The sequence below is a fragment of the Symphodus melops genome, assembly GCF_947650265.1.
Source record: "Symphodus melops genome assembly, chromosome: 21".
Taxonomy (NCBI): Eukaryota; Metazoa; Chordata; class Actinopteri; order Labriformes; family Labridae; genus Symphodus; species Symphodus melops.
Genome location: NC_136711.1, coordinates 340,486 through 367,896, shown reverse-complemented (window position 1 = coordinate 367,896; position 27,411 = coordinate 340,486). Strand labels below are relative to the sequence as shown.

General features: G+C 44.5%; 1 protein-coding gene across 1 annotated transcript in view; it reads left to right on the top strand.

Moving 5' to 3' along the window:
* The window catches only part of LOC306842210 (ryanodine receptor 2-like), a gene marked incomplete at its 5' end in the record, with an annotated part of 116,349 nt that overhangs the window by 23,899 nt on the left and 65,039 nt on the right, over positions 1-27,411 (top strand). Inside the window, 26 exon segments of the mRNA XM_079372334.1 lie at positions 232-415; positions 1,783-1,918; positions 2,003-2,098; positions 3,173-3,291; positions 7,766-7,899; positions 8,200-8,441; positions 8,588-8,780; positions 8,874-9,078; positions 9,305-9,409; positions 9,615-9,718; positions 12,411-12,494; positions 12,715-12,874; positions 12,957-13,104; positions 13,209-13,312; positions 13,402-13,506; positions 13,658-13,832; positions 14,072-14,280; positions 14,459-14,632; positions 14,726-14,862; positions 14,936-15,050; positions 15,530-15,690; positions 17,696-17,855; positions 17,994-18,080; positions 18,183-18,314; positions 18,399-18,493; positions 18,586-18,761. Coding sequence (XP_079228460.1) covers positions 232-415; positions 1,783-1,918; positions 2,003-2,098; positions 3,173-3,291; positions 7,766-7,899; positions 8,200-8,441; positions 8,588-8,780; positions 8,874-9,078; positions 9,305-9,409; positions 9,615-9,718; positions 12,411-12,494; positions 12,715-12,874; positions 12,957-13,104; positions 13,209-13,312; positions 13,402-13,506; positions 13,658-13,832; positions 14,072-14,280; positions 14,459-14,632; positions 14,726-14,862; positions 14,936-15,050; positions 15,530-15,690; positions 17,696-17,855; positions 17,994-18,080; positions 18,183-18,314; positions 18,399-18,493; positions 18,586-18,761 — 3,740 coding nt within the window.

The following is a 27,411-nucleotide window of genomic DNA, read 5'->3' as shown; positions in this document are numbered from 1 at the left end:
GTAAGCGATGCCATGAGAGGGTGTGGCCGGGGCCTTTAATTGGGGACAGGTGTAAGATTCGGGGGAAAAGAGTGGAAGGGCAAACAAATTTTCAACCACACTACACCACTCCATAGCACACAAAGAAACACTTAAATCCATTACAACGAATAAACCAATGAGAACGATGAAATCAGGGTGTGCGTTGTCTAACCGACCACTCTTAATACCCCCCCTCTCTACCTGCTGCAGGGGGCTGGATTCTCTGAGGAAAAAGGGGCGGGGCTCCACTCCAGAGCTACCCATAGATTCAGTCAGTCTGAGTCTGGAGGATCTGATTGGATACTTCCAACCTCCTGGAGATCACCTGGAGCACGAAGACAAACAGAACCGCCTGAGAGCGCTCAAGAACCGCCAGAACCTTTTTCAGGAGGAGGTCAGGAACAACTTTTTATATATGTATAAACTTCTATATTCGTTTATTGTAAAGAAAAGAGCACTGTACCTCTTTCAGGAGGTCAATAAAATCAATATTTATAATTATGACTATCAGTATTAACAAGGCCATCATGATAAATTAAGATCTAAAAAGAAGTGAAGTGCAGTGATTTCATCTTATTTTGTCCCTTTAGACTCACCGTAGAGTCTTCCTCAGTGACGTGAACAGATACACTGCACCTGTGCATCAAAGCCCCTCCCACCTCAATCTTTACAAATGAAAGGAAAAAAAATGTAAACAAAGGAAAGAGTTGCTCAACAAACCAGCGAACATTTGCATCCAAGCAGCTTCATCTCACCGTAAAGCAGGAAAGCAAAGATGAAATGTTTCATAGGGACAAACTGCAAAACTAAATAAAGCTTAAATGATGGAGCAAACATACACACACCGTGCATGTACAGGCAGATACACAGAACACACACCGTGCAGATACACAGAACACACACCGTGCAGATACACAGAACACACACCGTGCAGATACACAGAACACACACCGTGCATGTACAGGTAGATACACAGAACACACACCGTGCAGATACACAGAACACACACCGTGCATGTACAGGTAGATACACAGAACACACACACCGTGCAGATACAGGTAGATACACAGAACACACACCGTGCAGATACACAGAACACACACCGTGCAGATACACAGAACACACACCGTGCAGATACACAGAACACACACCGTGCAGATACACAGAACACACACCGTGCAGATACACAGAACACACACCGTGCAGATACACAGAACACACACCGTGCATGTACAGGTAGATACACAGAACACACACCGTGCATGTACAGGTAGATACACAGAACACACACCTTTTATTACTCATTTCTTTGTTTTCTATTATTTGAATGAGTTGTTTTTGTTGTTTGTAAAGTTATGTCACTTCCCAGTGGAGCCCAGGTGCCATGCAGGGGTAAGGCTTGTCCTTCCAACCTCCCAACTGGGACAAATCTTTTTGTCAAAAGTTATATTTGAGCAAAAAGTTGATGTGTAATACGTCATCAACATGAACAAAACACCAAACCGCCTTGAGCATCTGTTTCACTCGTTTTCTCCATGTGTACGACACCACGGCAATGCACCAAGAGTCCTCTACTTCAGAGGGAGTGGCCTGCGGTGCTGTGCATTCTGGGAATTGTTGTCTTTCATCCACTCCAGCTTTAAAAAGGATTTCACATTCCTGGGACATTTATGACCCAATGTTAATACTGATGGAGACTCTGACTGTGTGTGTGTGTGTGTGTGTGTGTGTGTGTGTGTGTGTGTGTGTGTGTGTGTGCAGGGGATGATCAGCCTGGTGTTGGAGTGCATCGATCGTCTCCATGTTTACAGCAGCGCGGCTCATTTTACTGAAGCTGTAGGAAGAGAAGCAGGAGACGCCTGGAGCTCCATCCTCAACTCTTTGTACCAGCTGCTGGGTACACACACACACACACACACACACACACACACACGCTCAGAGTGACAAACTGTAGATAATGAAGATGCTCCCTCCCCCCCAGCGGCTCTGATCAGAGGGAACAGGAAGAACTGCGCTCAGTTCTCGGGCTCGTTGGATTGGTTGATCAGCAGGCTGGAGCGACTGGAGGCGTCCTCAGGTAGACCAGCACCTGTTCCATGACATCACTGATCACAAGTCACACACACACACACACACACACACACACACACACACACACACACACACACAGAGTCACACACACACGGACACACACAGTCACACACACAGACAGTCTCACACACACAGTCACACACACACAGAGTCACACACACAGAGTCTCACACACAGAGTCACACACACACACGCACAGAGTCACAGAGTCACACACAGAGTCACACACACACGGACACACACAGTCACACACACACACACACACACAGAGTCACACACACAGAGTCTCTCACACACACACAGTCACACACACAGAGTCACACACACACACACAGTCACACACACACACGCACAGAGTCACAGAGTCACACACACACACAGAGTCACACACACACACACAGTCACACACACACGCACAGAGTCACAGACACACACAGAGTCACACACACACACGCAGAGTCACACACACACACGCACAGAGAGTCACACACACACACGCACAGAGTCTCACACACACACAGTCACACACACACACACACAGAGTCACACACACACACACAGTCACACACACACACACACGCACAGAGTCACAGAGTCACACACACACAGAGTCACACACAGAGTCACACACACACACACACAGAGAGTCACACACACACACACACAGAGTCTCTCACACACACACACACACACACACACACAGAGTCACACACACAGACTCTCACACACACACACAGAGTCACACACACACACACAGAGTCACACACACACACACAGAGTCACACACACACACACAGAGTCACACACACACACAGAGTCACACACACACACACAGAGTCACACACACACACACAGAGTCACACACACACACAGAGTCACACACACACACACAGAGTCACACACACACAGAGTCACACACACACACACAGAGTCACAAGTGGTTTTTATACATGTCACAGAAAGAACTCAAAGTTCATCAACTTAAAGAAACACTGTGTGTGTGTGTGTGTGTGTGTGTGTGTGTGTGTGTGTGTGTGTGTGTGTGTGTGTGTGTGTGCAGGTATCCTGGAGGTTCTTCACTGTGTCCTGGTGGAGAGTCCTGAGGCTCTGAACATCATCAAAGAGGGACACATCAAGTCCATCATCTCACTGCTGGACAAACATGGACGCAACCACAAGGTCACTCAGTAATATACAGTGTGTGTGTGTGTGTGTGTGTGTGTGTGTGTGTGTATGTGTGTGTGTACAGAAACATTGGAGGGCCGTCATCAGCCAGCAGTTACAGTTAAAAATCCATGTTTGTTACCATGGCAACAACATAAGAAGGCCTGGACACTAAGATCCTTATTAAAGACTAAACGTGCCTCTCTCTTCGTCCCTTCGTTCTTTGAATGAAGTGTCATACATCACATCATACATCACGTCATACATCACATCATACATCACATCATACATCACGTCATACATCACATCATACATCACGTCATACATCACATCATACATCACGTCATACATCACATCATACATCACATCATACATCATGTCATACATCACATCATACATCACCTCATACATCATGTCATACATCACATCATACATCACATCATACATCACATCATACATCACATCATACATCACGTCATACATCACATCATACATCACGTCATACATCACATCATACATCACATCATACATCATGTCATACATCACATCATACATCACATCATACATCACATCATACATCACATCATACATCATGTCATACATCACATCATACATCACATCATACATCACATCATACATCACATCATACATCACGTCATACATCACATCATACATCATGTCATACATCACATCATACATCACATCATACATCACATCATACATCACATCATACATCACGTCATACATCACATCATACATCACATCATACATCACATCATACATCACATCATACATCACATCATACATCACGTCATACATCACATCATACATCACGTCATACATCACGTCATACATCATGTCATACATCACGTCATACATCACGTCATACATCACATCATACATCACATCATACATCACATCATACATCACATCATACATCATGTCATACATCACGTCATACATCACATCATACATCACGTCATACATCACGTCATACATCACGTCATACATCACGTCATACATCACGTCATACATCACGTCATACATCACATCATACATCACATCATACATCACGTCATACATCACGTCATACATCACGTCATACATCACGTCATACATCACGTCATACATCACATCATACATCACGTCATACATCACATCATACATCACGTCATACATCACATCATACATCACGTCATACATCACATCATACATCACATCATACATCACATCATACATCATGTCATACATCACATCATACATCACGTCATACATCACGTCATACATCACGTCATACATCACATCATACATCACATCATACATCACATCATACATCACATCATACATCACGTCATACATCACGTCATACATCATGTCATACATCACATCATACATCACATCATGTCATACATCACGTCATACATCACGTCATACATCACGTCATACATCACGTCATACATCACGTCATACATCACATCATACATCACGTCATACATCACGTCATACATCACATCATACATCACATCATACATCATGTCATACATCACGTCATACATCACATCATACATCATGTCATACATCATGTCATACATCACATCATACATCATGTCATACATCACGTCATACATCACGTCATACATCATGTCATACATCACGTCATACATCACATCATACATCATGTCATACATCACATCATACATCATGTCATACATCACATCATACATCACATCATACATCATGTCATACATCACATCATACATCACATCATACATCATGTCATACATCACATCATACATCACATCATACATCATGTCATACATCACATCATACATCACATCATACATCACATCATACATCACATCATACATCACATCATACATCACGTCATACATCATGTCATACATCACATCATACATCACATCATACATCACATCATACATCACGTCATACATCACATCATACATCACATCATACATCACATCATACATCACATCATACATCACATCATACATCATGTCATACATCACATCATACATCACGTCATACATCATGTCATACATCACATCATACATCACATCATACATCACATCATACATCACGTCATACATCATGTCATACATCATGTCATACATCACATCATACATCACGTCATACATCATGTCATACATCATGTCATACATCACATCATACATCACATCATACATCACGTCATACATCATGTCATACATCATGTCATACATCACATCATACATCATGTCATACATCATGTCATACATCACATCATACATCACATCATACATCACATCATACATCATGTCATACATCATGTCATACATCATGTCATACATCACATCATACATCATGTCATACATCATGTCATACATCACATCATACATCATGTCATACATCATGTCATACATCACATCATACATCACATCATACATCACATCATACATCACATCATACATCACATCATACATCACGTCATACATCATGTCATACATCATGTCATACATCATGTCATACATCACATCATACATCATGTCATACATCATGTCATACATCACATCATACATCATGTCATACATCATGTCATACATCACATCATACATCACATCATACATCACATCATACATCACATCATACATCACGTCATACATCATGTCATACATCATGTCATACATCACATCATACATCATGTCATACATCATGTCATACATCACATCATACATCACATCATACATCACATCATACATCACATCATACATCACGTCATACATCATGTCATACATCATGTCATACATCACATCATACATCATGTCATACATCATGTCATACATCACATCATACATCACATCATACATCACATCATACATCACATCATACATCACATCATACATCATGTCATACATCACATCATACATCATGTCATACATCATGTCATACATCATGTCATACATCACATCATACATCATGTCACACATCACATCATACATCATGTCATACATCATGTCATACATCACATCATACATCATGTCATACATCACGTCATACATCACATCATACATCACATCATACATCACGTCATACATCATGTCATACATCACATCATACATCATGTCATACATCATGTCATACATCACATCATACATCATGTCATACATCACATCATACATCATGTCATACATCATGTCATACATCACATCATACATCATGTCATACATCATGTCATACATCACATCATACATCATGTCATACATCATGTCATACATCATGTCATACATCACATCATACATCACATCATACATCATGTCATACATCACATCATACATCATGTCATACATCACATCATACATCATGTCATACATCACATCATACATCATGTCATACATCACATCATACATCATGTCATACATCATGTCATACATCACATCATACATCACATCATACATCATGTCATACATCACATCATACATCATGTCATACATCACATCATACATCATGTCATACATCATGTCATACATCACATCATACATCATGTCATACATCATGTCATACATCACATCATACATCACATCATACATCATGTCATACATCATGTCATACATCACATCACACATCACATCATACATCATGTCATACATCATGTCATACACCAGAGAGACGTGCAACCTGAGAAGAAGGAAATGCTCAGTTTAAAATGTAATGTTGGGACATAAATGTGAATGCAGGCTGTGAATGTTCAGTTATATTACTTTAATCATGCTGTTTCTCTTTATGAACAATTATTGAAGCAAAATCAAAAAAGCATCCCATTTATGTTTCTGTCATTGAAACATGTTAACGTGTGAGAGGGGAACAACAGCGATCTTTACTCTTCTTTTATTGAGCCCGTGTCTCCTGCTAACTGCAGCCTGTTGTGTTTAACCCTGAACTCCTGGATCAGCACCTTCCTGTCAAACATGTTAAATTCAGACACGTCACAACCACAGCAATTTTTACCTGACTTGATAAATCACATTGTGTACTAACTTAAATATTTTACACTCGGAGGCAGAAACGCCTCATATTACATATTCATTAAGGCAAACATACTCAATGAACAATACGAGTTGTTTTACTCATATAAAGACTCGTTCCTCTCTGCACGCTGTCAGAACATCAGATAACATGTTTTTAACTGCTGTTATCAAGTTTGCACACATTTTAATACACGCACACGTTGAGTTAATCAGACCCTCTGTGTTGGATAAAGTTTGTTTTGAATGATCAGAGTTACAGACGGTCTGACTCACGATGCTAAGAGAGTGATGATGTCATCTTTATGGGACGCCAAAAGAATGTTCCTGACCGAACCACTGCTCTCTCTGTTTTTCTTTGGACGTGTGTGTGTGTGTGTGTGTGTGTGTGTGTGTCTGTGTGTGGATGTGTGTGTCTGTGTGTGTGTGTGTGTGTGGATGTGTGTGTCTGTGTGTGGGTGTGTGTCCAGGTGCTGGATGTGTTGTGTTCTCTGTGTGTGTGTCACGGTGTTGCTGTTCGCTCAAACCAACATCTGATCTGTGACAACCTGCTGCCAGGAAGAGACCTGCTGCTGCAGACCAGGCTGAGCAACCACGTAAGCAGGTATACACACACACACACACACACACACACACAGACACACACACACAGACACACACACACAGACACACACACACACACACACACACACAGACACACACACACACACACACTCACACACACACATATACACACATATACACATACACACACACGTTCACACATACACACACACAAATATACTCACATATATATACACACACACACACATACACACACGTACACATACACACCTATATACACATACACACATATATACACACACACACACACACACACTCATTCTTTTTCCTCGACCTCCAGCATGCGTCCAAACATCTTCCTGGGCGTCAGCGATGGCTCCGCCCAGTACAGGAAGTGGTACTACGAGCTGATCGTGGATCAGGCGCTGCCGTTCATCACAGCGGAGGCTACTCACCTGAGGTTGGGCTGGGCCAACACAAACGGCTATGCCCCCTTCCCAAGCGGGGGGGAGGGGTGGGGGGGCAATGGGGTGGGGGACGACCTCTACTCATACGGCTTTGATGGACTCCACCTGTGGTCAGGTGTGTAATGTTTGTGCATGTTTTATTTCTGACCAGCTTCTATTTATCTTTTGAAATAACACAAAGAAGAATGAACCCCGCCCCCTCCGGCTCTGAGGACCTCTGACCTCCAGGTGTCAGGTGTTCTAACAGTGTTTCCTGTACAGGCTGCATCGCTCGCTCCGTGAGCTCCCCTAACCAGCACCTCCTCAGGGCGGAGGACGTGGTGAGCTGCTGTCTGGATCTGAGCGTTCCCAGCATCTCTTTCAGGATCAACGGCCAGCCGGTGCAGGGCATGTTCGAGAACTTCAACTCTGATGGACTGTTCTTCCCTGTGGCCAGCTTTTCTGCAGGAGTCAAGTGAGTCATAGAAGAACCACCAGGTCACCAAAATGCTTTTTAATGTGGTTCAGAGTTCAGAGACCCCCCCCCCCCCCCTCCTCTCCCCTGCAGAGTGCGTTTCTTACTGGGGGGTCGTCATGGAGAGTTTAAGTTCCTCCCCCCTCCTGGTTACGCCCCCTGCTACGAGGCCGTGTTACCCCGGGAGAAGCTTAAGCTGGAGCCCAGTCAGGACCAGACTGAGGGCAGAGACCTGCTAGGACCCACCATCACCCTGAGCCAGGCAGCCTTCACCCCCACACCTGTGGACACCAGCCAGGTATTGACAAGGTCAAGACCAGGTATTGAAAGGATCCAGGACTGGTAATGACAGGATCCACCTCAGGTACTGACAGGTTTCAGACCAGATTCTGACAGGGTCTAGTACAGGTACTGACAGGTTTCAGACCAGATTCTGACAGGGTCTAGTACAGGTACTGACAGGTTTCATGCCGGGTACTGACAGGGTCCAGTATAGGTTCTAAAAGGCGTGTCTCTGTGTGCAGATCGTTCTTCCTCCTCACTTGGAGAGAATCCGGGAGAAACTGGCAGAAAACATTCATGAGCTTTGGGTGATGAATAAGATCGACCTGGGCTGGACCTACGGAGCCGTGAGTATTTAATGATGGATGGTTGTGAGGCTATAACAGTTAGCTGTGTGTCATTGTCTTCCTCAGTGATAAGTCACATGTGAATATTATAGGTTACCATAGTTACTGAGCTGCACCCGCCTGTAGTTTGTTGGCACATCAGCTCCCCCTGATGGAGAGCTGAATATAACACCAGGTCTATGAATTCCTGTTGTTTCCTGTACAGGTGAGAGATGATAACAAGAGGCAGCACCCCTGCCTGGTGGAGTTCTCCAAACTTCCTGAGCAGGAGAGGAGCTACAACCTGCAGATGTCTCTGGAGACACTCAAGTAATCATCCGAACATGTGTTTGATCACGTTTGATCACGTGTGTTTGATCACGTGTGTTTGATCACGTGGGTTTGATCACATGTTTGATCACGTGTGTTTGATCACGTGTGTTTGATCACATGTTTGATCACTAGTGTTTGATCACATGTTTGATCATGTGTGTTTGATGACATGTTTGATCACTAGTGTTTAATCACTAGTGTTTGATCACGTGTGTTTGATCACGTGTGTTTGATCACGTGTGTTTGATCATGTGTGCTTGATCACATGTTTGATCACTAGTGTTTGATCACATGTTTGATCATGTGTGTTTTATCATGTGTGTTTGATCACGTGTGTTTGATCATGTGTTTAATCACTAGTGTTTGATCACGTGTGTTTGATCACGTGTGTTTGATCACGTGTGTTTGATCATGTGTGCTTGATCACATGTTTGATCACTAGTGTTTGATCACATGTTTGATCATGTGTGTTTGATCATGTGTGTTTGATCACGTGTGTTTGATCATGTGTGTTTGATCACGTGTGTTTGATCACGTTTGTTTGAGCATGTGTGTTTGATCACGTGTGTTTGAGCATGTGTGTTTGATCACGTGTGTTTGATCACGTGTGTTTGATCACATGTTTGATCACGTGTGTTTGATCACGTGGGTTTGATCACATGTTTGATCACGTGTGTTTGATCACGTGTGTTTGAGCATGTGTGCTTGATCACATGTTTGATCACGTGTGTTTGATCACATGTTTGATCATGTGTGTTTTATCATGTGTGTTTGATCACGTGTGTTTGATCACTAGTGTTTAATCACTAGTGTTTGATCACGTGTGTTTGATCACGTGTGTTTGATCACGTGTGTTTGATCATGTGTGCTTGATCACATGTTTGATCACTAGTGTTTGATCACATGTTTGATCATGTGTGTTTTATCATGTGTGTTTGATCACGTGTGTTTGATCATGTGTTTAATCACTAGTGTTTGATCACGTGTGTTTGATCACGTGTGTTTGATCACGTGTGTTTGATCATGTGTGCTTGATCACATGTTTGATCACTAGTGTTTGATCACATGTTTGATCATGTGTGTTTGATCATGTGTGTTTGATCACGTGTGTTTGATCATGTGTGTTTGATCACGTGTGTTTGATCACGTTTGTTTGAGCATGTGTGTTTGATCACGTGTGTTTGAGCATGTGTGTTTGATCACGTGTGTTTGAGCATGTGTGTTTGATCACGTGTGTTTGATCACGTGTGTTTGATCACATGTTTGATCACGTGTGTTTGATCACGTGGGTTTGATCACATGTTTGATCACGTGTGTTTGATCACGTGTGTTTGAGCATGTGTGCTTGATCACATGTTTGATCACGTGTGTTTGATCACATGTTTGATCATGTGTGTTTGATCTCTTGTGTTGGAGCGTGTGTGTGTTGGATCACGTGTGTTTGATCACGTGTGTGATCATGTGTGTTTGATCACGTGTGCGTGTTTGATCATGTGTTTGATCACGTGTGTTTGAGCATGTGTGCTTGATCACATGTTTGATCACGTGTGTTTGATCACGTGTGTTTGAGCATGTGTGTTTGATCACGTGTGCGATCACGTGTGTTTTATCACATGTGTGCGATCACGTGTGCGATCACGTGTGCGATCACAAGTGTTTGATCACAAGTGTTTGATCACGTGTGCGATCACGTGTGCGATCACATGTGTGCGATCACTTGTGTTGGAGCGTGTGTGTTTGATCTCTATGTTTGATCATGTGTGTGTTTGATCACGTGTGTTTGATCACATGTGTGTGATTATGTGTGTTTGATCACGTGTGCGTGTTTGATCATGTTTGATCACAGGTGTGATCATGTGTGTTTAATCTCGTGTGTTTGATCATGTGTGTTTGATCACGTGTGTTTGATCATGTGTGCTTGATCACATGTTTGATCACGTGTGTTTGATCACGTGTGTTTGAGCACGTGTGCTTGATCACATGTTTGATCACGTGTGTTTGATCACGTGTGTTTGAGCATGTGTGCTTGATCACATGTTTGATCACGTGTGTTTGATCACGTGTGTTTGATCACATGTTTGATCACTAGTGTTTGAGCATGTGTGCTTGATCACGTGTGTTTGATCATGTGTTTGAGCATGTGTGTTTGAGCATGTGTTTGATCACATGTGTGTGATCATGTGTTTGATCTCGTGTGTTTGATCACATGTGCGTGTTTGATCATGTGTGTTTGATCACGTGTGATCATGTGTGTTTGATCTCGTGTGTGATCATGTGTTTTTGATCTTGTGTGTTTGATATCATGTGTGTGTTTGATCGTGTGTGTTTGATCACGTGTGTTTTTCTTGTGTGTGATCACGTGTGTGTGATCATGTGTGTTTGATCATGTGTGTTTGATCACGTGTGTTTTTCTTGTGTGTGATCACGTGTGTGTGATCATGTGTGTTTGATCGTGTGTGTTTGATCACGTGTGTTTTTCTTGTGTGTGATCACGTGTGTGTGATCACGTGTGTTTGATCACGTGTGTTTTTCTTGTGTGTGATCACGTGTGTGTGATCATGTGTGTTTGATCATGTGTGTTTGATCATGTGTGTTTGATCACGTGTGTTTGATCATGTGTGTTTGATCACATGTGTGTTTGATCTTGTGTGTTTGATCATGTGTGTTTGATCACGTGTGTGTGTTTCAGAACTCTGCTGGCTCTGGGCTGCCATGTTGGACTGGCTGATGAGCACGCTGTGGAGAAGGTCAAGAGTGTGAAGCTGTCCCAAACGTGAGTGAGCAGATGAGATGAAGATCAGATTAACTTGCAGATGTAGAAGCTGAAGTCTGACCTACCACAGTGACACAAGCTCATAGCCTGTTGATGTCTGGAGGAACAGATCAGTTCAGAGGAACACACATGACCTCCAGTGTAAACAAACCTTGAGTACCTTAAGCAGTGTAATTAGCATGCTAGCTAATGATTGAGTGGATGAACTCTGTCTGTGCAGCTATGAGTTATCCAGTGGTTATAAACCTGCTCCTCTGGACCTGAGTCAGATCAAACTGACCTCCACCCAGGAAGCCATGGTGGACAAACTGGCTGAGAATGCCCACAACGTGTGGGCCAGAGACCGCATCCGGCAGGGCTGGACCTACGGCATCCAGCAGGTAGGAAGGGAGGCAAAGGCTGGTTTTCTACTGTTAGACATACAACAATGAGTTACTCGAGTTTTCTTCTGTCTGTTCTCAGGATGTGAAAAGCCGTAGAAACCCTCGTCTGGTCCCCTATATTCTGCTGGACGAGAGGACCAAGAAGTCCAACAAAGACAGTCTGAGAGAGGCGGTCAGGACTCTGCTGGGCTACGGATACAACCTGGAAGCTCCAGACCAGGACCATGGTATGTTTCTACCCTTCACTTCCTATTAGGTGGTTGTCTATGATCCTTAGTATGGAACTGCTCACCAGACAAGCTCTCTCCCTCCCTGCCCCTTTCTCCTCCAGCAGCTCAGTGTGACCCCACTAACATGTCTGCTGAGAAGTTCAGAATCTTCAGAGCAGAGAAAACATACAGTGTAAACGCAGGGAAGTGGTACTTTGAGCTAGAGGTAAGTAAAGACACCATGACAGTCAAAGATGTAGTTCTGAGATTACAAAATTCACACACGTTTTAAACCTGAGCATGCTTCTCCTCCAGGTGTTAACAGCAGGAGAGATGAGGGTGGGTTGGGCCAGACCAGGGTGCCTCCCAGACCAGGAGCTGGGATCTGATGATGAGGCCTTTGTCTTTGATGGTTTCAAGGTGGCTGCCTCTTTCTTTACGTCACACATTTGTTCAGTTTCTGTAAAAAACAGTGTATGAGACAAACTTTAAGTATTGCTTTTCATCCTAAAAGTTGCCTCCATAATTATTCACGTTTGAGTCCTAAAAGAAGAAGCTGGTGTGTCCATAGGTCCAACGTTGGCACCAGGGTAACGAGCACTTTGGGCGGGCATGGCAGACGGGGGATGTGGTGGGCTGCATGGTGGACCTAAACGAACATACCATGATGTTCACACTGAATGGGGAAGTGTTGTTGGATGACTCTGGATCTGAGCTGGCATTCAAGGACTTTGATCCTGGCGAAGGTCAGTTTTTATTCTGAAATAGCCAATAGTGCTGAGGAAAGGATCAGCATGCCTGGTTGTAGGATCAGGGAACTTGGTTATAGATGCAACTTTGGCCTGAGGTCGGTGAAAGATAGTTTCACCAGCTTTCAAAAAGTACATCGTCCAATGTAGGAAATGCTACACTGAGAACAACATAAAACTGATGTTAGTCACATGATTAATAGTTGTTCTTCAAGTATTTGATTTGTTGCACTCAGGTTTCATCCCGGTGTGCAGTCTGGGGGTTTGTCAGGTGGGGAGGATGAACTTTGGAAAAGACGTCAGCTCTCTGAAGTACTTCACCATCTGCGGCCTGCAGGAAGGATACGAACCATTCGCCGTCAACATGAACCGGGACGTCACCATGTGGCTCAGCAAGAGGCTGCCTCAGTTTGTACCTGTGCCCCCGAATCACCAACACATTGATGTGAGGAGGAACACCTGAACACACACTCAGGAACATGCAGATAGAATCTACTGCTTCTTTCAATCTGTGATGGAGTTTCTAATGTCACTGGGCTACGATGTATTACAGTCAAAACCAGAACAGTTTTTAACCACAAACTTTGTTAACAAGACAACACTAACAGTTTCTGATCCTTCAGGTGACAAGGATCGACGGGACAGTGGAGTCGTGTCCATGTCTCAGGGTCACTCAGAGGTCATTTGGCTCTCAAAACAGTCACAACGACATCACCTTCTACAGACTGAGCATGCCTATAGAGTGTGCAGAGTCCTTCTCCAGATCGCCACATGACAGCCTCTTCTCTCCAAAGAGGGTACCAGAACCAAACACAGACATGAACATGTCGGTAACATGTAGGGCTGCACACACTCTGTCTGACATTATGTGTGATAAATTGGTTGTGCAGGAGCTGGAGGACTTTGAGACAGTGTCAGACTTCGAGGTCCTCATGAAGTCTCCTCATGGTCCCAACGGTCCTGATAGAGACGAGTTCAACAACCACAAAGATTATAACCAGGAGAAGCCCTCAAAACTCAAGCAGAGGTAATCCTCCACTTCTCCATATATTCATAGTTAAGGTTAAGCCTGAAATTTTCTAACCCTCAACTCACCACAGGTTCATGCTGAAGAAAAACAAACCCGACAATAGCTGTCCAACATCGAGCCGTCCATCAGAGGAGGTGATGGCTGACGACAGAGATGAATATGAGTTTCTCATGCAAGCATCAACGGTAATCAACTAAACATGCACGCAATGTGGACTTATGAATTAGAAATCAAGTCTGAATGTCTTTGAAGTGTGCAGCTTGAATTTCCTTCGGGATCAATAAAGTATCTATCTATCTATCTATCTATCTATCTATCTATCTATCTATCTATCTATCTATCTATCTATCTATCTATCTATCTATCTATCTATCTATCTATCTATCTATCTATCTATCTATCTATCTATCTATCTATCTATCTATCTATCTATCTATCTATCTATCTATCTATCTATCTATCTATCTATCTATCTATCTATCTATCTATCTAGCTGTCCTACGTCTACGTGTTTATATCTTTGAAAGATGTTTGACCCAGGGGTCCATTGCTCCATGTTCTGACCTCATGTTTCATTAGTGTGAGGTCCTTGGTTAACTTTGTTTGTGACAAGAAATATAATCCAAGTTGATGCAATTCAACTTGAACCTCTCTCTTTGTTCAGCACTACTACTCAGTGCGGGTCTTCCCCGGTCAGGAGCCCAGCAGTGTGTGGGTGGGCTGGGTGACCTCTGACTTCCATCAGTACGACCCCGGCTTCGAGCTGCACAAAGTCCGAACTGTGACTGTGACCCTGGGAGACGAGAAAGGCAAAGTTCACGAAAGGTGAGTCAAGTCACAGTCAACACAAACCTAAAAGGTCGTCTCTCCTGATGTTTAGCAGGAACAAGACATTTGATGTTTAGCAGGAACAGGACATTTGTTCTTGATGTTTAGCAGGAACAGGACATTTGTTCTTGATGTTTAGCAGGAACAGGACATTTGTTCTTGATGTTTAGCAGGAACAGGATATTTGATGTTTAGCAGGAACAGGACATTTGATGTTTAGCAGGAACAGAACATTTGATGTGTAGCAGGAACAGGACATTTGTTCTTGATTTTTAGCAGGAACAGGACATTTGATGTTTAGCAGGAACTGGACATTTGTTCTTGATGTTTAGTAGGAACAGGACATTTGATTTTTAGCAGGAACAGGACATTTGATGTTTAGTAGGAACTGGACATTTGTTCTTGATGTTTAGCAGGAACAGGACATTTGTTCTTGATTTTTAGCAGGAACAGGACATTTGATGTTTAGCAGGAACTGGACATTTGTTCTTGATTTTTAGCAGGAACAGGACATTTGATTTTTAGCAGGAACTGGACATTTCTTCTTGATTTCTAGCAGGAACTGGACATTTGTTCTTGATGTTTAGCAGGAACAGGACATTTGATGTTTAGCAGGAACAGGACATTTGTTCTTGATGTTTAGCAGGAACAGGACATTTGATGTTTAGCAGGAACAGGACATTTGTTCTTGATTTTTAGCAGGAACAGGACATTTGATGTTTAGCAGGAACTGGACATTTGTTCTTGATTTTTAGCAGGAACAGGACATTTGATTTTTAGCAGGAACTGGACATTTCTTCTTGATTTCTAGCAGGAACTGGACATTTGTTCTTGATGTTTAGCAGGAACAGGACATTTGATGTTTAGCAGGAACAGGACATTTGTTCTTGATGTTTAGCAGGAACAGGACATTTGATGTTTAGCAGGAACAGGACATTTGTTCTTGATGTTTAGCAGGAACAGGACATTTGATGTTTAGCAGGAACAGGACATTTGTTCTTGATGTTTAGCAGGAACATGACATTTGATGTTTAGCAGGAACATGAGATTTGATGTTTAGCAGGAACAGGACATTTGATGTTTAGCAGGAACATGACATTTGATGTTTAGCAGGAACAGGACATTTGTTATTGATGTTTAGCAGGAACAGGACATTTGTTCTTGATGTTTAGCAGGAACAGGACATTTGTTCTTGATGTTTAGCAGGAACAGGACATTTGATGTTTAGCAGGAACAGGACATTTGATGTTTAGCAGGAACAGAACATTTGATGTTTAGCAGGAACAGGACATTTTTTATTGATGTTTAGCAGGAACAGGACATTTGATGTTTAGCAGGAACAGGACATTTGTTCTTGATGTTTAGCAGGAACTGGACATTTGTTCTTGGTGTTTAGTAGGAACAGGACATTTGATGTTTAGCAGGAACTGGACATTTGTTCTTGATGTTTAGCAGGAACAGGACATTTGTTATTGATGTTTAGCAGGAACAGGACATTTGATGTTTAGTGGGAACTGGACATTTGTTCTTGATGTTTAGCAGGAACAGGACATTTGATGTTTAGTAGGAACATGACATTTGTTCTTGATGTTTAGTAGAAACAGGACATTTGCTCTAGTAAGTGTCAATAAGTGTCAATGCTATATAAGTTTTAAGTCTAATTGCTAATGCTAACTGCACAGGTTTAACATATAATTATGTTTACTCTTAGTCACATAGGGGCTGCTAAATCTTGTTTGGGGGATTATTGTATACAGAGGGGAGGGGGGACAGCGGGTGTGTATTGTAACTAATGTCTTGTGTCCTGCCTGTCTGTATACTGCTACTGGATGCCTTGAATTTCCCTCGGGATCAATAAAGTATCTATCTATCTATCTATCTATCTATCTATCTATCTATCTATCTATCTATCTATCTATCTATCTATCTATCTATCTATCTATCTATCTATCTATCTATCTATCTATCTATCTATCTATCTATCTAATATCTCTTTATTCAGTATAAAGCGCAGTAACTGCTACATGGTGTGGGCTGGTGAGAGCAGCAGTCCAGGTCAGGGGAGGAACAACAACGGTTTGGAGATCGGCTGTCTGTTCGACACAACACACGGTCTGCTGACCTTCACAGCCAATGGGAAGGAACTCAGTACGTACTACCAGGTCAGTATTTTATACTTTGGTACACATTATCCTTTTGAAAGCCTGACAAACATGAACCAGCAGGAAGTGCTAAAGTCATTAGTCAGGTTGGATAGACCAGCTCACAGTGTTGAGTTCAGATGTCTGTCCTGTGTTCAGGTGGAGCCCAGCACCAAACTGTTTCCTGCAGTGTTTGCCAAAGCCACCAGTCCCAATGTGTTCCAGTTTGAACTGGGACGAGTCAAGGTGAGACACACACACTGTCATCAACACGTCTTTAGTTAGTGTGTGTTCCAACATAGATTCAGCGTTATTGTTGTGTTATTGTGTGTGTGTGTTTTCTGTCAGAATGTGATGCCTCTGTCAGCTGGTCTGTTTAAGAGCGAGAAGAAGAACCCGGCTCCTCAGTGTCCTCCTCGACTGCACGTCCAGTTCCTCACACCGGTGCTATGGAGCCGAGTACCAAACCACTTCCTCAAGGTAACACCTGTTACATTCACCCGTGCCGCAAACCTCTTTAAGGTTTTTAAAGTTGAAGTTCTTTATCTCACCTGTGGTGATCAGGTGTCAGCTTCCAGAGTGAACGACAGACACGGCTGGCTGGTCCAGTGTACTGAACCTCTGCAGTTCATGTCTCTGCACATACCTGAGGAGAACAGGTGGACAACACACACACAGACCCACGCGCACAAATACTAAATAAAGACCAAGAGCGAGCAGAATGATGTAAAGCTGTGTGTGTGTATCTCAGGTGTGTGGACATCCTGGAGCTGTCCGAGCAGAGCGACTTGTTAAAGTTTCACTTCCACACTCTCAGACTGTACTCTGCTATCTGTGCTCTGGGAAACAACCGGGTCGCTCACGCTCTCTGCTCACATGTGGACGAGTCCCAGCTGCTGCAGGCTATCCAGAACAAATACATGCCAGGTAACTCACACACACACACACACACACACAAACATGCACATCGTTCAGTGAGGGGATTTGAGGCGTCTGTCCCATTTTATTGAGGACGCAGATTATACCTTTACGTGTGTGTGTGTGTGTGTGTGGTTGTCAATCAATCCATTTTTTTTTATGTTTTGGTCAGACAAATACACAAAAAAGTACATTATCACAGTTACATGAATAGAGGTTACATTGTGTCATGTTTCAGCAACTGCCCTGTCTGTTCTGTTCCTTTACAAAACAAAAAAATAAAATAAGCAGAGAAAAAAATATATAAATGAAGTGTAAAACAAAAAGAAGTTAGTCCAGCAACAACGTACAACGTACCTCCAAGACAAAACATAGATCCACAACACTGAAAACAAAGCACACATACAACACCCGAGGAAGTCTACATTGTATACACATCCTGTACCTGAGCCTAAAAACAGATTACACAGAGGTAAGTGACATTATCCTTTCATATCTAGTGATTGAGCGAGGAATGGACCCCACAGCTTCCCTCCCAGCTACTCTATAGGTGACCCGCTCATAGCCCGCCATTGAGCTTAGCACTTCTATCCATTCTCATATAACATGAGCACACTCATATAACATATGCACCAGAGTTCCCTCCTTTCCATTACATCTCCAGCATATACAGTATCACTATTCCTGAGCCTCAGTCTTGCTAATTTGAAAGGAGTCCAGTAAGATCTGTCAGATATCTTGGAACAGATGAGCAGCAGTACCATGAAGCACTTTCTTCTATTCCTTTTCTGGTATCTCCTGGGTCAGGTCCTTACCCCAACATACTTTTAGACCACACAGTTTTGGCACTTGTGTACTTCTAATATGTTCAGAAAATTTGGATGCACCTTTGTTTTTATTTCCTACCTTATGTGAAATTTCTTAAATTTCAGTTTTAGTGTGTAATATGTTCTTTATTTGAGAGAATGCAATGTCAGATTAGCAGAAATCTCCAGAATTCTGGATTAAATAAATTATTTTTAATTTCTTCAAAGGATCTGAATCCAACATCTCCCATCACATTCTGAAGAATATGAATTCCAGACCTAATCCATTTATCAGAAAAGAAACTCTTTCCTATGAGCAGTTTCTCGTTCTACCATATGGAGGAACTGCTTGATAAATATGGATTGGCTTTTGTTATTTGATATGCAACCTTCCACGACTCTCTGGTAAAAGCCAGTTCCGGGTCTTGGGAGGGAACCGGTCTATCCGTTTGTGAGAGGCTCTTCTATCCTGACCCACAGAGGCCCCGTAGGCGGTAGGTGAATTTTAGATGATAAATGATACCAGTCTCTTCGTGATAACGCTAATCCCCCCCCCTCGTCTTTTGCAGCATACAGTTTGCTCCGATTAAACATGGTGTTTCTTTCCTGCCCAGATAAACCCAGATGAGGAGGGAAGATGTAGCGGTCACATGGAAGTGATGTAATTCATCTTTGGAGTTAAAATCATTTTTACCAAGTTGGTCTGCCAATCAGGGAGATACACAATTTATCCCAATTCTGAAACAGAATGTGTGTTACGATCTTGTATAGGATCGGACCCAAAAGCACCACTCGCAGAAATCGGGTTCAAGCAAGTGTCAATTTGAATGAAAACAAAGAAGTGACAGTGAGGGGATGGGGGTGATGTTTCCAGGGATCTACTTGGTCCGGGTGTGACGTGGGTTCCAAACAATCCAGAAGTGAAGATCCTCCTGAGTTGTGGCAGCAGCCAGTGAGCAGACAGTGAGAATGAAACACCAGAGTCCATGAACAACGAGGATCTGAAGTGAAAAGCACAGATGAGTTAGGATCAGCTTAACCCAGCTAGATGAGTACAAAAGGCCGTGATCCATTTAACTCCACTACCACACTGGTAAGGTGAACGATCTGGCGCCGAGGCAGAGGAAATCCAGAGTTAAGTACAGCCAGGGTTGATGATGAGATGAGGTACACCTGGTGCAGCCTGCACACAGGTGACCACGCCCACTGCCACACACACAGAGACTCACAGGGGAAGAAACATGAGGATCACAGACAGGGAATACAAACAACAAACAACAGGGAAGGGAGGACCTGCCAGGATGGGAATCATAACAATGTGGGTTTTCTGAAGGACTGGAGTTATGTTGGCTTCCATTATTTTTGGCATGGCTTCTGACTTCAACCAGTTAACAGTATATCCAGATATTTCTGAAAAATCATTTATAACTGAACAGATTTCCGGGGCTGAGGATTCAGGGTTACTGGATATCATCATCATCCGCCTACAGAAGAAGCTTGTGTTCTCCGGACCTGCCTGCACACCTTGTATATTTGAATTTGCCCGTAATGCAATGGCCAGCGGTTCAAGGAATACAGCAAAAAGCAGAGGTGACAGAGGCGACCCTTGAAGAACGCCACCATTCAGTCTGATTCAGGGTGACATAATCCCATTAGTTAAGATTGCAGCTGATGGATCAGCATACATTAGCTCCACCCACTTCCTAAATATTGGCCCAGATCCATCCATGTATAAAACAGAAAAGGAACTCCACGTTGTCAAAGGCCTTTTCAGCGTCTAATGAGAAGGTCACTGCTGGTGTATCGTAGCTTCTTGTCAGCCACAGAATATGGACCAATCAGAGCTCCTGCCCCGCATGAACCCCACCTGGTCCTGATTCATCCTCATGAATTAAAGATACAGGGCGATAATTAGCACACTGTTGTGAATCTCTTCCCTTTTTGTTTAGCAGTGTAATAATCACTGCCCTCATGCTTTCGGGTAACCTTCCTCTTTGCAACGCATCTCAATGTACGACCACGAATCTCGGGTCAAGAGCGTCGATGAATTTCTGATAGAAATGAAAGTCCATCGTTCCCGGGGGCTTTCCCGATCCTGAGGCCTCTGATTGCGTTTTTAATTTCATTGACGGAAATATTGTCCTCCAAAAGTGCGCTCCCAGCATGTGTCAGTCATTCTATGTGTTTTGGTCTATCTCACCCTGAGATGTTTACAATTCTTGATAAAACTCCCTAAATGTGGCGTTTCTCGTAATGAGATTATTGTCTTTATCAAAAATAGATGAGATTGTATCTGTTTGACTCTGTGTGCCAGAACTTTACCTGCCCTCTCTCCCTGCTCGACATATTTCTGTCTCATACAGAACAGGGCCAATTCAGTTTTCATTTCATTCACATGTCAGCTTATTTAAGTATCTGTTGCTCCCTGTGTTGTTTTTACAGCTTTCTCATCTCTTGATCTCGTGTCCTCTTACTCTTTGAATAATACGCCACCTCAAACAAGCTTTAAAAGCATCCCTCATGACCCCATGCTCCTCTATAGAGCCTTCAGTGTGTTCCCAGAACTCCTGCACTTCAGATTTGATAAAGTAGTAAATCTACTGGTCTGATAGTATCATGTTTCCAATCGTAGAATTCAGCACCTGGCTGACCAGATCACGAGATAACAGAAATCTATCCTAGAATGAGTGAGGGTCCAACTCCTCTGACAGCACATCTAAGGCAGTGTTAGCTGGAGTCGGCTGATAAGAGTTATCCATCATTAAATCCCGGACTTGATTGAAATCCCAGAATTATCTTAATATTCCCCATATTTCTAATTAACTTACAGACTTCTGGATTGACAAAATTAGGAGCATAAATATGAGCAATAATCTTCCTTTGACCCCCGAAAGTGCCATCCATTACCCATCGAGCTTCCTTGTGTGAGGCGTCCTGATCAGGATGCTCACGCCCCATCACTGCTCTGCTGGGATGTTATTCTACTGCCACTGTCGTGGGTGCCCCTCCTCTGAAACACAGGACTACATTAAAGGGGGGCTTCCGGATGGCGCTGCTGTGTGTTGCTGGCCGCCTGCTGCCCCTACAATGTCTGATGTTTCCGTTGTTTCTAACCCTCGGCACTCCTCAGATTGAGTCTCTGCTGGTTTACCTTTCTTCTCACCTGTGCGCCGACGTGAGTGGCCGCACATTCAGTAGCTCCGTCCCTGTCGTACTCGTCTGATATGTTATTCGTTTGTTGTGGCTCTGTGCCAACTTCTATGTTTATAGTTTTTATAGTACTATACGATATAGTTTTTATAGTACACCTTCAGTGTGTAACTTTATGTATCCTATGGATACTTTTTCTTGCCTTCGTGGAAATAGCAGCGGAAACTTTCTTATTCAAGGGAAACGCTGCTCTCGCTCCGGTCAGCGGGACAAGCCGGCATCGTTCACCCGATACCAGAGGAGCTGAGGCAGCGGTACAGAGGCTGTAGAGCCGGGGCTCTGCTAAGAGCTAAGCTAGCAGCTAAGCGATGGAGGTACAAGCCCTCGGTTCCGATGATAGTTATGGGGAACGTAAACTGTCTAACCAACAAGACAGACGAGCTGGCTGCGATTGTGAGGAACAACCGGACATTTAGGGAGTGCAGTTTAATGTGCCTCACAGAAACCTGGCTGACTCAAAACACCCCAGATGCTAATGTGGATCTACCGGGCTTTACTACAGTGAGAGCGGACAGAGACACGAAACGCAGCGGCAAACGGAAAGGAGGAGGACTCGCGCTGTTTATTAACACCAGATGGTGCCACCATGGACATGTTACTGTGAAGGAGGCAACGTGCAGCAAAGACATCGAGCTGCTGGCGGTAGGTCTCCGTCCTTACTACATGCCGAGGGAATTTTCTCACGCGATCGTGGTCTGTGTTTACATTCCTCCCCGGGCACACGCCGAAACTGCGTGTGACGTCATCCACGCGACCACCTCAAGATTACAAACGCTGCACCCTGATGCTTTCATTGCCATCTCAGGGGACTTTAACCATGTTACTCTGAACTCCACACTACCGGACTTTCACCAGTTTGTAAGCTGTCCCACCAGGAAGAACAGGACAATAGACCTCCTGTATGCAAACGTGAAGGACGCCTACACCGCCACCCCGTTACCACCTCTGGGTAAGTCTGACCACAACCTGGTCCTACTAAAGCCACAGTACAAAACTATGATCCAGAGACAACCGATAACTACTCGCACCTTCAGAAAGTGGTCTCCCGAGGCAGAGGAGGCCCTCAGAGACTGTTTTGAGACCACTGACTGGAGTGCCCTACAAGAGACCCATGGTGAAGACATTGAGGGGGTCACACACTGCACAACTGACTACATGAACTTCTGCATGGACGTTGTGGTTCCCACTAAAACTGTGCGCTGCTTCCCGAATAACAAGCCCTGGATCACCAGCGATGTCAAGGAGATCCTTAACAGGAAGAAAAGGGCATTCAAGGAGGGAGACCAGGCAGAGCTGAAGCGGGTGCAGGGGGAACTCAAGGTCAGACTCCGAGAGGCAAAGGAGGAGTACAGAAGGAAAGTAGAACAGAAGCTGCAGCAGAATAACATGAGAGAGGTCTGGGAGGGCATGAAAACCATCACAGGCTGCAAGAAGAAAAACAACAACGCAGAAGACGGGGACCCTGAGAGAGCAAACCAGCTCAACTTGTTTTTTAACAGGTTCGACAGCCCCGTCGCTGCAGCCAGTGCCTGTCCCCCCAGCACCCCTCTACACACCCCCTCCCCCCCTCTCACTCCTCCCCCCCCAGCACCCCTCTACACACCCCCTCCCCCCCTCTCACTCCTCCCCCCCCAGCACCCCTCTACACCCCCCCAGCACCCCTCTACACACCCCCTCCCCCCCTCTCACTCCCCCCAACACCTCCACCAGAACAGATACAACCTCCAGTGACAATCCATCCTCCCTCCCCCCCACCATCACCAGAGACCAGGTGAGCAAGGAGCTGAAGAGACTCCGCCCCAGGAAGGCAGCAGGCCCAGACAAGGTGTGTCCCAGGATGCTAAAGGCCTGCTCTGCTGAGCTGGGGGAGCCACTTCAGCATATCTTCAACATGAGCCTGCGGCTCGGGAAGGTTCCTTTACTCTGGAAGACCTCGTGCCTCACCCCGGTCCCCAAGAAGAAAAACCCCAGTGAGCCGGGCGACTTCAGACCAATCGCTCTGACATCCCACGTTATGAAGACCTTCGAACGGCTGCTGCTCCAACACCTCAGACCCCAGGTACAACACGCACAGGATCCACTGCAGTTTGCATACCAGGCAAAGGTGGGCGTGGACGATGCCATCCTCTATCTTCTACACAGGGCTTACTCTCATCTGGACAAAGGGAGCAGCGTGATGAGAATCATGTTCTTTGATTTCTCAAGCGCTTTCGACACCATCCATCCCCTCCTACTGAGAGACAAGCTGACCGAGATGAGGGTGGACTCGCACCTGGTGAGGTGGATCACGGACTACCTCACAGAGAGACCACAGTACGTCAGACTGAAGGACTGCACATCTGACACTGTGGTCAGCAGCACCGGAGCACCACAGGGGACCGTGCTCTCCCCCGTCCTGTTCACCCTGTACACCTCGGACTTCCAGTATAACTCTGAGCTCTGCCACATGCAGAAATACTCGGACGACACTGCGATAGTTGCTTGTGTCAGGGATGGACAGGAGGAGGAGTACAGGAGCCTGATCGAGGACTTTGTGACGTGGTGCAGTGCCAACCATCTGCAGCTAAACACCTCCAAGACCAAGGAGATGGTGGTGGACTTCCGAAGGAAGAAACCACATCTAGAACCTGTTTCCATCGGCGGGGTCGACGTGGAGGTGGTCAGGACCTACGGGTACCTGGGGCTGCAGCTGGATGACAAGCTGGACTGGTCGCCTAACATGGACACTACCTGCAGTAAGGTGACTATCAATGTGCATTAAAGTGTCCAACTGGAGGCTGACTCTGAGGTCAGCAGTGCAGATGAGGAGTGAGAAAAAAGTGAAAAAAGAGTCCAGGGATCACCGTGCGCTTCTTCCCTGCCGTGACAGTGAAGTGTTGTACAGTCTTATGGCCTATAGGGGGACAAAAGAGTTCTTGAGTCTGTCCGTGGAGCACGACTGTGACAGCAGTCTGTCGCTGAACATGCTCCTCTGCCCGGTGAAGGTGCTGTGCAGAGGGTGGTGTGTGTTGTCCATGATGGAGAGCATTTTGTCCAGAGACCTCCTCTCTACCACTGTCACCAGTGAGTCCAGCTCTGTACCCCCCACAGAGCCGGCCCTCCTCACCAGTCTGTCCAGGCGTGCTGCGTCCCTCTTCTTGCAGCTTCCTCCCCAGCACACCACGGCGTAGAAGAGGACGCTGGACACCACAGACTGGTAGAACATCTGCAGCAGCTTTTTGCAGATGTTGAAGGACCCCAGCCTTCTCAGGAAGTACAGACGGCTCTGTCCCTTCCTGAGCACTGGTCACTTTAACGATAATCACCTTAATCATGTCTGGTTTCATCCTACTGTTGTGTTATGCTACATCTGTAATGGCTGACATGATCACCCTAATTAGGTCAAGTTTCACTCTATTGTCTCCAACACTTAATGCTAATCTGCTCCTCAATAGTTGGGTACTCAATGATAATCACCCTAAGCACTCCTGGTTTCACCATATTGTCTAGGACACTTAATGCAAATCACTGCTCCTTTAAGTTGGTGAGCCAATTTACATTCCTGCATTGACTGTTTAATGACTGTACTCACACCTCTGGCACTACCTCAAACACCTCTGTACATGCACATGGAACTAGTTTCTAGAAGGTCAGCACCTTGTTTCTAAGGCTCTTTAACTGTTTACAGGTCTCTTTTAACCAACACATGTTTTTCTCTCCTCACAGGTTATGTACATTATGCTATATAAGTTTAAGTCTAATGCTAATGCTAACTGCACAGGTTTAACATATAATTATGTTTATTCTTAGTCACATAGGGGCTGCTAAATCTTGTTTGGGGGATTATTGTATACAGAGGGGAGGGGGGACAGCGGGTGTGTATTGTAACTAATGTCTTGTGTCCTGCCTGTCTGTATACTGCTACTGGATGCCTGGAATTTCCCTCGGGATCAATAAAGTATCTATCTATCTATCTATCTATCTATCATCTATCGTTTATGTCTCTTTTGGATCTTCGACATAATGTCGGAGATTTGTCGGCCGGGTTGGGGAAGCTGAAAGTCTGACTGGCACGATCTTCATCCATTTCCCGGACAGGACGTGGATTAACCGATCATTTCGTTGTGTCCCGTCATTTCCTGGTTCCCATTGACGCCTGCCTTGTACCTGTCGCTGGCTCGTTTGAGGGACTCCGGCCCCGCCGCCCGTGCCCTCCCCGGCTCTCCCAGTGTGGTGTCAACCTCCGGCTCCTGAAGACGCTGCCACGGGCTCCCCGATCCGCCGAATCAAAGTCCCCGGCTCCCGCCAGGTTTGGCCTGGTGAACGCCAGATCACTTGTGAACAAAACTTTTATCCTGAAGGATTTCTTGAACTCGAATGGTCTGGATTTCCTTGGATCGGTGCCGCTGAGTGCAGCCCTCTGATCGAACTTCTCCCTCCTGGCTGTTTTTTAACTCCCCGCGGTCGTCGGGTCGTGGTGGAGGAACGGCGGCTGTTTACAAAAATGACTTTAAATGTAAGCAGCGCACTGTTTCATCCTCATCTTCCAGCTTTGAAGCACATTTATTCGAGGTGGGTCGTTCCGATCCGGTGCTGTGTGCCGTCATCTACCGACCGCCCAAATACAATAAAGACTTTATAAGTGACTTCTCTGATCTGCCGAC